Source organism: Corvus moneduloides, chromosome Z, assembly GCF_009650955.1.
Source record: "Corvus moneduloides isolate bCorMon1 chromosome Z, bCorMon1.pri, whole genome shotgun sequence".
Taxonomy (NCBI): Eukaryota; Metazoa; Chordata; class Aves; order Passeriformes; family Corvidae; genus Corvus; species Corvus moneduloides.
In genome coordinates, this window is record NC_045511.1 from 65,881,735 (window position 1) to 65,894,690 (window position 12,956).

A 12,956-nucleotide genomic window follows, 5' to 3' on the forward strand; every position below is an offset into this window, starting at 1 on the left:
AAAGAATATGTTCCATACCAGGACTTTACCATTTCAATCCTGTACATACATGCCCGTATGTGTGTGTGTTTATATACTGATTTTCAAACATTTGGTACTATTCAGAGTACTTTGGCTTGTTTTTTCCACATAGATCGGCAGATTGGTTATTGGACAGAATGGGATCTTATCCACACCTGCTGTTTCGTGTATCATCCGAAAGATCAAAGCAGCTGGTGGAATTATTTTAACAGCTAGCCACAGTCCTGGGGGACCTGGAGGAGAATTTGGAGTCAAGTTTGAAGTTGCCAATGGAGGTATGGGGTTTTTTTAAAACACACTACAACATTCCATCTTGGTATGCTGGAAATACTCTTACAAGGATAACTAGGTGTTTGTAACTATGTGTTTTTCATTTACTCTGTTAAAACTGTGAAGAACATAGGCATCTCTCTATCTCTCTTTTTTTTTTTTTTTTTTTTTTTATAATAGAAGTGTATTTGCCTCCACCGGTCTGAGAAATAAGCATTAAATGTTCATTGAAGCCCTTGGGGTAGCTGTAAGATTTCTATAAACGACAGACTTGCCATCCTATTTTTACAGTACCTTGTATAGTCATCCAGATCACCGTAATGGTTCTGATCCTTTTATAAAGATGCCTGTGAGGGACTTCTGTTTTCCTCGTATTTCTGTGTTGCTTGTCTTGGCATTTACTTTAAAGCATGTAATTTCAGAAGCAGTATAACTCGTCTCGAGTGGAAGAAAGCACTTCTTATGTTTATCCAGGAAGTAACTGGTCTTACCCAGGTAGAGAGCTGTACCATTTTAGCACAAGTCCACCACTGAATAGTGGAATTTGTGTATACGTGTAGGTATGTTATACATTCTGTACGTTTTACATTATAGATCTGTGTACACTCATATAACGTTATGTGATGGTAGCTGACACCTTGCATACCTCACACATGTGGAGTGCTTTCAATGTGAAAAAAAGAACTGAAAGGGCTTATAAAATGTTTCCTTCCCCATTTTGAAGGTGGGAGAACTTGAGAAGGAGTGCTTTCTCCCCTCTCCCTTGTGTAATTGAAAAATGTGCATGGTTAAATGAGTGTGATTTTATAAACAGAATAGGCTGGAATCCCAGAGAGATTAAAAGGACTGTGTCAGGTCAGCCAGTGAGAAAGCCAGGGTCACAGCACACATGTACCAGAGCCAAACCATTAGATGCATTAGCACTCTATAAACTTTAAAACACCATGTGCATTTAAAATCTGCTTGGTAGATGGGTAACAGTTGGTGGTGCAGTCTTTCTAGTGTGCTTTGCCTTTTTAAAGAGAATTCAGAAAGGCTGTTAAGCTTTATATATGAAACACTGCTCAAACAGAGGTCACAAGGTTCAATTATATATGTTAATCAACAGGACCATAATGAAAAGTAGTTGGTTTAAGTTCCAGCTGAGAAAATGTGAGTTAAGTATTAGGCAAGGCGTTTGAATTAAGACTGTGGTTAGGCACAGCAGCAAGCTCCTTGGGAAGGTTATTGTTGCTCTATATTCTTGCTCAGTCTATTTGCAGATCCAGGTCAAGCAGAAGTGGTTTGTTTCTGTAGCTGTAGAAGAGAATGTAGAGTGACTCTGGGGTATCTCCTTAGCTGGAAATACCAGTAGACAATACATCCATCTATCAAGGAGGATCTGGAGCTATTGACATCCTCACCCTTTGGTTGGGTTTGGATTAGACAAGTAAGAAGTAATTTTCTAAGCTAAACGAAGAATTAAGTAGCTGGTTTTTGTTGTATTGGACCATCTGGTACACTGCATCTGAGATGGAAGACACTAATTTATGTGGCAATGCACTGCTCTAGCAGCGTTGCTGGAGGAATGAGAAATTTGCACTGAAAACACCTTCAAAGACGCTTTGGATTAGGAGAGAGAACATGTAAAAGGGAATAAAGGAAATAATTTTTAGAGTGAAAGTGTAGCTTTAATATAAGCTGTGAAGAGTCAGATCAGCCAGAAGGGACTTTGTTGCAATTCATACTCAATTACAACTCAGACTCAACCTTTGCACTGCATATGGCATAGTTCATCTAGTAATTTTTGCATCGAGACTGCAACTTTTGTTTGGTTTACAGTAAATCTGTGAAAATAAAGCCATTTTTCAAGCTTTGGCAATGAAAGTAATTCACAAGTAAGGTGTGTTTTCTGTTTCTGAATGACATAACTGATCCAGGTTGTAATTGCTAATTGTTGAGCAACCGAATTCTAACAAAGATAAATTTCATTCAGGTAGTGGAGGGAAACTGCAATACAGTACCACTGTAAAACTGGTAAGACTTCTAAAAATGGTATGTTTTTGTAATGAAATAATGGGAAACACCAAACTATGTGATCTTCACAGGTGTGCATTTGCAGAAAGTCCTATGAAACACCAGAACCTGCTGCTGAAGAACAGGCTTTCCTTTAATAGCTATGTTGAGATTCCATGCAGAGTAAAAAAAAGGCAGTCTTTGACCAATAAACCCAAACAAATGTGACTGTGGTTACCTCATTCTCCCTGCCCCTGGATAAGAATTGATTTAAATACTCTATGTGAATCAAAATGTTGTGAGTAATGCAGTGTATTTCCATGTTTTATTTTTTTGAAAAATGTTTTAAACCTGTGTTGTGAAAAGACAGACCTTATTTACTATAGTACTTTGGTTTTATTTATTCCATAGTAACTCAAATATATTCAGAAAAATGTTTGCTATAGCACTCACTTTTAAAATAGGAAATCTTCATTTGAAAGAAATGACCCACCACATTATTTTCTCTTATAGGACCCGCTCCAGACATGGTTGCAGAAAAGATCTATCAAATCAGCAAAACCTTGGAGGAATATGCAATTTGTCCAGATCTCAGAGTTGATTTATCACGCCTGGGAAGACAAGAATTTGATCTGGAGAACAAATTCAAACCTTTCCGAGGTATCAGTGTACGCTTTTATGCATACTAAGTCCATTGGGTCTAAACATCAGTATTGTGGCAGAATTATAATGGGTAATTATATAAGCAGAACTTCAGCTCTTTAAGATGCCTTACTAGAAGTTATCAAAATAGAAGGCAAAGTATAGAATCATGGAACGGTTTATGGTGGAAGGTACTTTAAGGATCATCTTGTTCCAACCCTGCTGTCATTGGCAGGGAAACCTTTCATTAGACCAGGTTGCTTAGAGTTCCATCCAGCGTGGCCTTGAACACTTCTAGGGATGGAGCATCCACAGCGTCTCTGGGCAACCTGTTCAAATACGTCACCACTCTCACATTAGAGAATTTCCTCCTCAAATCTAACCTAAATCTCTTATCCTTCAGTTTAAAACCCTTCCCCCTTGTCCTAACACTATTTGCCTGTTTTGAAATTTTTTGTATAAGGTCCCCTTTAGGTACTGGAAGCTGTAGTGTCTCTTCAGAGCCTTCTCTTCTCTGTGCTGAACAGCCCCAGATCTTTCAGCCTGTCATCACAGGACAGGTTCTCCATCCCTCCAGTCATCTTTGTGGCACTACCTTGGACCTGCTCCAACAGGTCCATGTCTTTCTGGTACTGAGAACCCCAGAGCTGGATGCAGCGCTGCAGGTGGGGTCTCACCAGAGCAGAGCAGAGGGGCAGAATCCTCCACCTGGACGTAGAGCTGTTGACCACAACACTCTGGCTGTGTCCATCTAGCCAATTCTTGATCCATTGAATAGTCCATCCATCAAATCCATGTCTCTCTGGTTCGGAGATAATATGCCATGTGGTACAGTGTCAATAAAGAAAGCTAGGTAGATGATGTTGGTCTGTCATATATCATCTGAAAGATGAAAGCAGCTGCTGGAATTATTCCAACAGCTTGCCACAGTCCCAGGAAACTTGGAGGAGAGATTGCAGGGAAGTTCAAGGTTGCCAGTGGAGGTAGGGTTTGGTTTGGTTTTTTTTTTTTTTAACAAAGAAGATGGTCTCATCAAGAGACTTCTCGTGTCAGGTGTCCTGTAGTAGACCCCAGCCATGTTGGTCTGCTTGATTTTCACCCTCAGGCTCTCAGTGGCCGTTTCCCAGAGGAGCCCTTCACAATCTGACCCTTCCTTAACATTGAGCACAGTGCCCCCACCCCTCCTTCCCAGCCTGTCTCCTGAAAAGCTTGTGGCCCTCAACTGCAGTGCTCCAGTCATGTACCTCATCCCACCATGTTTCTGTGATAGCAGTTAGGTCATAGTTTTCTAATTGCACCATGGTTTCCAGCTCCTCTTGCTTATGTCTAATGCTGTGTGCATTTATAGCTTTTACGTTTGTTTTGCACTTAAGGAATCTGAGTTACAGACTTCTAAGTGCATCAGGCCTCATCTTTCAGCCAAGTATCTTTGCCAAATTTATGTTCTTATGCTTCTAGTAGTTAAACACCTAACGCAAACCTTTTTGGACTAGGAATGGTTTGCTTATTGAAGTCTAATTGACAAAAGAGTAAATGAGACTCTCAGTTTATTCATCCTTTGCTCACACTTTCTGAAAAGTTGTGGGATTTGTACATCCAGTGACTCCAAATGTAGAGGTATTGCTTAAGCACATATTTAATTTTAAGCATGTGAATACTTCTGTGCTTACAATTGATTTAAAATGATCTAACACAGCTGTTTTCTTGAAGGAGTCAAAAACAAATAAGGGTTCTGACACGTATTTCAAATTTCATGTATATTTCATATGTTTCAAATACTGTAAGACTCTATTGTGGCCTCAAGAACTTTTCCACATTCCTGATGCCCTAGAATTAAAGTAATTTTGTTTTTCACCCAAACTGCACCTTTCAAGACAATGTACATTTTGAGAAATAAAGTTTTTCATTTTAAAAAGTCCTTAAATTTTGGTTTTGCTGGAGTATTTTATTTTATTGCAGAGAACATGTTTGGCTTTTTTCGCCAAACAAAAAGCAAAGAGAATGTATTTTAAACTTCTGCTTTTTCTTCAGTTGTATGAACTAATTCCTGTGAATCAGGCTACAGAGGTGTTGAAACAACTGAGGTTAGGTTTAGCAGGAGTTAAAATAATTTTTAGACTTTAATCTTACATGTGCTTTATCTTCATATGTGTGACGAACTCCACTGTAGTTGTCACATTTGTTCATATATGTAAAGCTTAAGGCTTACTAAAGTGCTGTTAGGAGCAGGGCATAGAAGAGATGAAATACTATAACCTTAGTGAATGTTTGAGGCTTTTAATATATACAGTAGAATTGGCTCTTTTTCAAATATGTTTTAGATTGTTTTTCAGCTTTGAGAACTTTTTTTTGTTTCTTCAAGCATATTGTCACAATCTATTCTAAGTGTTTTTCTCAGGCTCAAAAAATGTCTGTGTCATTTTCGTGTTACTCTAAAGAAGAGCATTAGTGTGAGGTTAGTGTTTCTGGCAAAATTGGATGAGATTTTAAGTAATAATTTAACTTGTAAGTAAAGTATTTCAAGATACTCATTTAACCAGATGAAAAGATATTTGTATAACATATGCTTTTTAATTTAATCAGGAAATGTAATTTGTTCCAAGAAGACTGAGAATCATGGCTTTTGACATTTGTTTTGTAACTGCTTTCATTATGACAGACTTATTTTCCTTAATTCATTTTTGTTTAGTGTTTTACATCCAAAAGAACTAAAAAATTGTAGTGCTCTGCTTTTATGAATTTAAATTTCAAGTTATCAAGACCTTAGCAAAAAAACGTGTTGCATCTGAGCCTTACTTTCCTGAATCAATGAGATTTACACTGCAAAAGTATAGTTTGTTGTCCATCTGCAACAAACTGAACACAGGTATTCCTGGTGCCAGAATTTAGAATAATAGACTGTATGTCTCTCTTGAAGAAATGATGCAGAGAGATACTGCTGTCAGATACAAGAATAGAACCTCTTGTGTCAACTTGTCATGGACATCTTCCTCCTCTGAGAATAAACCTATTTAGCTTGCAAAGTTTTCCAGTAGTTTAGTGAATGATCTATAAAGAGTTTATTTTGATATAATGTATGCTCATTGATGTCTTCAGTGAAATAGGAACTGTCAACTTACATTATCTCTGCAGTCTTTTAGCAGGCAGAACTTGATCTTTTCAAGGCTTAAAGCTTGATGGTAGCCACACTGAAGGCACTGGGAGACCGTGACTTTTCCTCTGTGGACTTCAAAGCAAAGCTGTGTCATGTAGGGGTTGTGTACTCTGACTTTAGTTGAGTTGGGTGGAAGAGAGCTGGAAGAAGTAAGCTAACTTTTGTGCGCTGTAGTCACTTCTTTTCTGTGTGATTTTTCTAGTGGAAATTGTGGATTCTGTGGAAATCTACCTCAATCTCCTTCGAACTATTTTTGATTTCAATGCCATCAGAAATTTGCTGACCGGACCCAATCAGATTAAAATAAGGATTGATGCCATGAATGGAGGTATGAACTTAAGTGCTATTGGGGCAGAATTGTAGGTACACTGAAATAACTTCCCAATTAAAGTTGTACACTGCATTGATTTCTGAATAACAGTACGGCATATAAATGTCAGACTTTTGTGTAATAAAAGTTAAGGGTAGTAAGATTTGAACCTTACACTACCAACAAAGGCAATGGGTTAGATGCCTTACTAGGCAAAGAGGTTTATCTTACTTGGTAAATAAGTAAAGGCATATGTGTCCAATAGAAGTTTCCTTTCTGCATTTGGAAGCAAGCAAGATGAGGTAATCTTGCCATGACAGGGTCCTGAAGTATATTGCAGTGTCCAGTGACTGAGGAGGTTACAAGGCAGTCTCTCTACTAAGAGGAAATTCTAAATGGTATAAAACTAGTTAAGTCTGAATAAAGAAATTAAAGAGTTAGCTGAGACCTCTTGTCTCACTAATGTTAAAAGTGAACAAAGTTCAGTGTCCTCCAGACAAGGTGAAAATGTCACAGAAGACAGCAAGGGGATCAGCGGTATGCTGATGTTAAAAAAATACAAGCTGTGTCACTTAGGGAAACACAGACCAGGATGAGATCTATTTTAGGCTACATTGTGAAAATATAAATAAAGATTTCTGCAGATAATAAGTTGAAGGGTAGGAGTGTAAGTAAGACTGTTCAACATTATCATATGGAAAACAGATTCTATCAAGCAAACCAGGTTTCATTCTTTAATGGGTTTACGAAAACAGACCCATAAAAGGAGCTGGATAGACTTAGAAAACTTCTGTAAAGCATTTTATCTAGTACAGTGTGATAGTCACTGTTCAAAATATCATAGTGAGTTCACAGTCAGTGTGAACACACAGTTCACTGTGGCCAAGGATTATAGTCTGCATCCAATGAGTGTGAACACCCACTTTGGCAAGCTGTGTCCAGAGGACATATGGTGTCCCTGAGCAATGCAGTGAGGAAGGCAGTGCCTCTTGCCATGTACCATACTGGAGAGAATGTTACTAAAGTGCCTTAAAAAGCTCTGATATCCAGGTGTGTTACTGACTGTTAAGAATTTTTACATGTTGTCAAAAAGATGCATAGTCTGTCTTAGGGTTAGAAAGCTGATGCATCATAAGCATTTTAAAGGACTTGAGTTTGTTTACTTTATTTACAAGGTGACAGAGAATTGGCTTTATGACCTTGCTTTTTGGTGGAGAGATATCCGTACTGTAATTTAAAGTACATGTAGATTAAGTGTATACACAAATACTTCTTGGTACGACAAAGAAGGTAGTTTCTTGGTTTTTTTTTTTTTTTCAGAAAAAAAAAAATTTTGGTCTTCTTTTCTGAAAATTACCAAAAAGAATCAAAAGAGAGAGATGAGTCCAGGCAAATTCGGATTGAAATGTCGCTCACATGTTTATGTGTAACAGTGAATAGCCGTTGGAGCAATCAAAAATCATTGGGGTTTGCCCTTTTCTTGGTGGCATCTGATCAAAAGACTTTCTAGATGAGATATATTAGCCAAAAGTGAGCCACTAGCCACAATATAGTGACATTACAAAGGACCACATGTATATGTTGACAGACTACCTTCTGAAATTTATTTTAGCTCTGCACCTCTGGAATATATTTTTATGCCTGTACACACTGGTAGCTTAACATTGGCAGACAAAAAGAGTACTTTGACAGGAGTACTCTTTAGAAAAGAACCTGAAATCATGGTATATTTTACAGAGTTAACATCTACATTTTCATGAAAAGAAGTTTCTCTTACATAATTTTACCTCAGGTCACAGCTGCTCCACTTAGCAAGATTTGGGAGTAAGGTAGCTGAAAGAGCAGTCACTCATGCATTTTTTACCTCTGAGTGACCTATTCACACTTGTACCAGGGATGCAGAGTGCTCGGGTAGTGACTGTTTAGTCACCAAAAGCATGTAATAATTATGGTATATAACAGCATGGGGTCTTCACTGGTCCTGTCTTTAACAAAATAAAGAAGTATTTTGGAGTTAGTTTTGAGAAAGTTTTAGTTTATTCTCTGCATTACTCAGCAAGTAAAATGTAGTAAAATGCTTTGGTGGACGAATCTATTGCAATTTTCACATGCATTGGGATGTTAAGGTAGGTGTATTTCCCATTTGCATTCCCCTACTGTTTACTTTCCTTGCTATTGTGTGTTATTTAGACACACAGAATAGTGTTTTATTTTTATTCTAGTGAGAAAAACTCCTTTATGTGTACGATAATTTCTTTATTTAATAATGGGTAAAAGAACCCTGCATCTTTCACCATTCAGTGATTACTTTTTCACTTCCAGTAGTAGGGAACTGTGATTTTCATACTGAATTGATTATTTTCATACTGATTAATTATTTAATGTGAGGACAATCACATACTTCTCTGAAATAATAGTTTGGGGTTTGTTGCAAGGACAGATGTATAGAATTGCTGGAAGTATGGTTTGTATCAAATGTCCACAGTGCTGTGAAAGATTTGAATGTCAAGCATACACTTTTGTGACTGCATGACAGATTTCTGTTTTCACAGTTATGGGACCCTATGTGAGAAGAATCTTGTGTGATGAATTGGGAGCTCCTGCAAATTCTGCCATAAACTGTATTCCTCTGGAGGATTTTGGTGGACAGCCTCCTGATCCAAACTTAACATATGCAACTGCCTTGCTGGAGGCTATGAAAGGTGGCGAGTATGGATTTGGAGCTGCTTTTGATGCTGATGGAGTAAGTATTTAGACCTGTCTTGAGGTTCCACCATAGTTGTTGTTTTGTCTGGGGTCAGATATGGGACATGTAACTATAATTTGTTTGCTTTTCAGTAAGTCGTTGAAGCTGAAAATGGTATTACTTTCAGGTACAGATGGTAACATTTGCAACCCATAAATCTGACACATATGTTGTAATTTGTCTCTGCAGATGACTGCAAATTAAGCAGGATTTGAAGGCAGAATGAGAATTATTTAAATACCAGGCTGGTTTTTGTCTTGTGCTGGTGTAACACTTTTTTCCCTGGTTAGGAACAGACCAGCATGTAGATAATACAGACTTGTCAAAGCAAACAGTAGCAATATTAAGTCCTTTTTGGTTAGCATCATAAATTAAGAGCTTTTTAGCTAAACAAAGCACTGAATCATAATCTCTGTTTATTTAAATTTTCTAATGTCATATTATCAGCATTATAAAAAGCAATGTATTACAGAAGCAACTTTCTCCCCTGACAAGGTAGGAGAAGGATGAAAAGATTCTGAAAAAAAAAGCTGTCTTCTGTTCTCAGTAAACACAAAACACTCTCCTACTGCATAGTAGTGCATGTCATTGGCAAAAAGATTATCCTACACAAGCATTCTCTTGACAGAAACAGAGCTGCTGAAGTGACATGTAGGAGGCAGAAGCTAGAAACTGATCTGGAGCTTTGATTTGCAAGGCAGGAGCGAGTGATGGTGTGATAGTGAGATTATAAACCTGCCAGAATGATGCCAGTACATTTTTCTGCCCAAAGGGGGATGTGAGTAACCTAAAGCCTGTCCCTTTTTCCTCTACCTCCAGTAGATCTAGGAAAAGAAATTATGTGTCCTCAATACATGGAATTTAGGATGCTATTTTAAATTTCTTTTCTCCTGCAGGACCGCTACATGATCCTTGGCCAAAATGGTTTCTTTGTTAATGCATCAGATTCACTGGCTATAATTGCTGCCAATCTGTCTTGCATTCCATACTTTTGTCAGATGGGTGTCCGAGGATTTGGCAGAAGCATGCCTACCAGCACAGCTCTGGACAAGTAAGATGAAATATTTGTTTGTATCACCTTGATCATTACATTAGTTATCTCTACTTTTTATTACATAGCAATTCCAAAATTGTGAAGTCTTTTGATAAGAGCTTCTAATTTTCACAGTATTTATGTGCTTTGTTTTTTAAACTGGTTTTGATGAGATTTTGATTTTACCTAGATTAATTTTTTCCATCTTTACTTGCATTAAAAGAGTTTAATTCAGTCTGGAAAAGAAATAAATTGATAAATCTAATGTACAGTTGTTTGATGGAATTCTTCCAGAAAACTTTGTTCTTTTATGAGTAAATAATGGTTTACAGCCTAATCTGGCAGCCCTTTTTATGAAAGTCATGGAAGTTTAAAAGAGATAAAGTAGTAATTCAGTACTAAACAGGTATTCAAAAAATTAAAACCCTCCTCTTAATACAAACTGATGAAATATATGATCTGTTATGATACAAAATGTCCTGTAAGAGGCTGCAGGCAGTCGACAAATCCATTTCCCAGTTTCAAGACAGATTAAAAGTATATTCAAAACTATTTCTGATAAATCCAATCTGCTCTTTAAAGATTTCCTGGATGAGCATCTTGTGTTAGCAGCTGAATTTTGAACAAGTCTCATCCAGGCCTAAATTTTCTGTAAATATCAAGATAAGATGATTAAATATTATTGCCTTAATATATTCTGTGTGGAAAAAGCATTGGCTAAATCAGTTGTGTCTCAATGTTCATCTGGCTGCATAGCTTTACTACAACAAGAATGATCTACTGCTCCCCTTAAATGTGTCCAGTCAGGAAACAGTAATTTTAAAGTGAAACGTAGGTTGTGTGAAAAGGTTGATCGCTGTATCTACAGTTTGCCTATTCAGGAAGTTTTTAAAAGTTACTAAATTCAGAGCTTTCTGCTTCCTCTAATACTTGACAGGGTCTTTGGGAATATATTTCTTGCTTGTGGGTAGATACTCTAGTTTAAGGAAATATGGTTAGGTCAGTGTTTGATGTATTTTGTTTATTCTGTTCAGCAGTCCAAAAATCTCATTATTGTTATGTTGAAATACGATATAAAATACATAGAGTTAATTTTGTGTATAAACACCATATCTGCATTCCTGTAAGAACTGAAGAAACAGTGACATTTACGTATGTTTGTCTGTCTTCTTTTCATGAATTTTGATAAATATGTCAGAAGGCATGAACTCAGACTGTTTGAATTATATTCTTTGCAATGTTTACTTGACCTTCTGGTGCAAAGATCGTCTCATGGTGCTTACTGCCTTATTTAGTTTTGTGGAGCTAAGCCTGATTATTAAATAAAACTGAGCAACTGATAATGATGGAAGGATGTAAATATTTTCCCTTCCATTCCTACAAATATTTATGGTTATGCAGTTTTCAGTCTGTGTCCAGGACAGTTGATTTATTTATTTTTTATTTCATTTTGTGGTTCTCCTTGTTTTCTTGAAGACTTACAAGTTACATGTTGTCATGTAGTTCAGTGTAGATCGTGCAGTTTTCACAGAGATCAATCATCTAGTTCCAACCCCCCTGCCATGGGCAGGGACACCCTCCACTAGTTGTGCAACTCAGGCACTGTGGCTGCTGAAGACTGAAGCAAAACTGTCACTGAGTTCCTTAGCCGCCTTCTTGTCCTGGGTAACCAGGTCTCCTGTTTCTTTCTGGAGTGAGTCCACATTTTTCCTAGTCTTCCTTTTATCACCATTGTACCTACAGAAACTATTCTTGTTGCTTTTGACATCCCTGGCCAGATTTAATTCTATCAGGGCTTCAGCTTTCCTAGCCTTATCCCCAAGCTGCTTGGACAGTTAATCTGTATTCCTCACAGGCTACCTGTCCTTGCTTCTACCCTCTGTAGGCTTTCTTCTTGTGTTTAAGTTTGCCCAGGAACAACTTGTTCATTCACACAGGCTTCCTGGTGTTTTTACATGACTTCCTCTTTGTTGGGATGCATCTCTGTCAAGCTTGGAGGGAGGTGATCCTTGAATGTTACCCAGCTTTCTTGGGCCTTTCCTTCCTCCTGGGCTTTATCCCATGGCACTCTGTCGAGCAGATCCTTGAAGAGGCCAAAGCCTGCTCTCCTGAAGTCCAGGGTAGGGAGCTTGCTGTGTGCTCTCCTTACAGCCCTGAGGATCTTGCATTCCACCATTTCATGCTCACTGCACGTCACGTGCCCCACCAGCCCCTCCTTGTGGTGAGATCAAGGTTCAGCTTAGGATGTCTCCTTGTTAGTTCCTCTGTTACTTGGAGAAGAAAATTTTCATCCATGCACTCCAGGAACTTCCTGGGCTGCTAGTGCCCTGCTGTGTTGTCCCTTCAACAGATACCAGGGTGACTGAAAGCCCCCAGGAGCACCAGGGCTTATGAATGTTAGGCTGCTCCTATCTGTTTGTAGAGAGCTTTATCCATTTGGTCTTTCCGGTCAGGTGGCCTGTGGCAGACCCTCACTGTAATGTCTCCTGTCCCTGCTCTCCCTTTAATCGTCACCCATAAGCTCTCTGTAGCTCCTTATCTGTCCCTGGGTGGGTGTAAGTGGGCTGACTACATGGATTGGAACACAGTTAGAAGTATCATGGACACCTTCCTTGGAGGTTCACTGCATGAGTTATTGAGTCTTCAGGTATTCCAGAATTCCCAGGTGTAGCGGGTTGGGTTTCAAACTGGGCAGAAACACCAATTTAGTGTAGTGGTTTGGCCCAAAATACTCATTACTGTTTATCTTCTGTGAGATAAGAATTAGGAGAAACGCAAAGCAGGC

At 38.2% G+C, this 12,956-nt stretch overlaps 1 protein-coding gene across 1 annotated transcript in view; it reads left to right on the forward strand.

Moving 5' to 3' along the window:
• PGM5 (phosphoglucomutase 5) overlaps positions 1-12,956 on the forward strand; it is an 82,337-nt gene that overhangs the window by 6,698 nt on the left and 62,683 nt on the right. Inside the window, exons 2-6 of the mRNA XM_032096606.1 lie at positions 134-296; positions 2,800-2,946; positions 6,285-6,410; positions 8,945-9,135; positions 10,035-10,189. Of these exons, the coding sequence (XP_031952497.1) occupies positions 134-296; positions 2,800-2,946; positions 6,285-6,410; positions 8,945-9,135; positions 10,035-10,189 (782 nt within the window). The remainder of the gene's footprint in view (positions 1-133; positions 297-2,799; positions 2,947-6,284; positions 6,411-8,944; positions 9,136-10,034; positions 10,190-12,956) is intronic.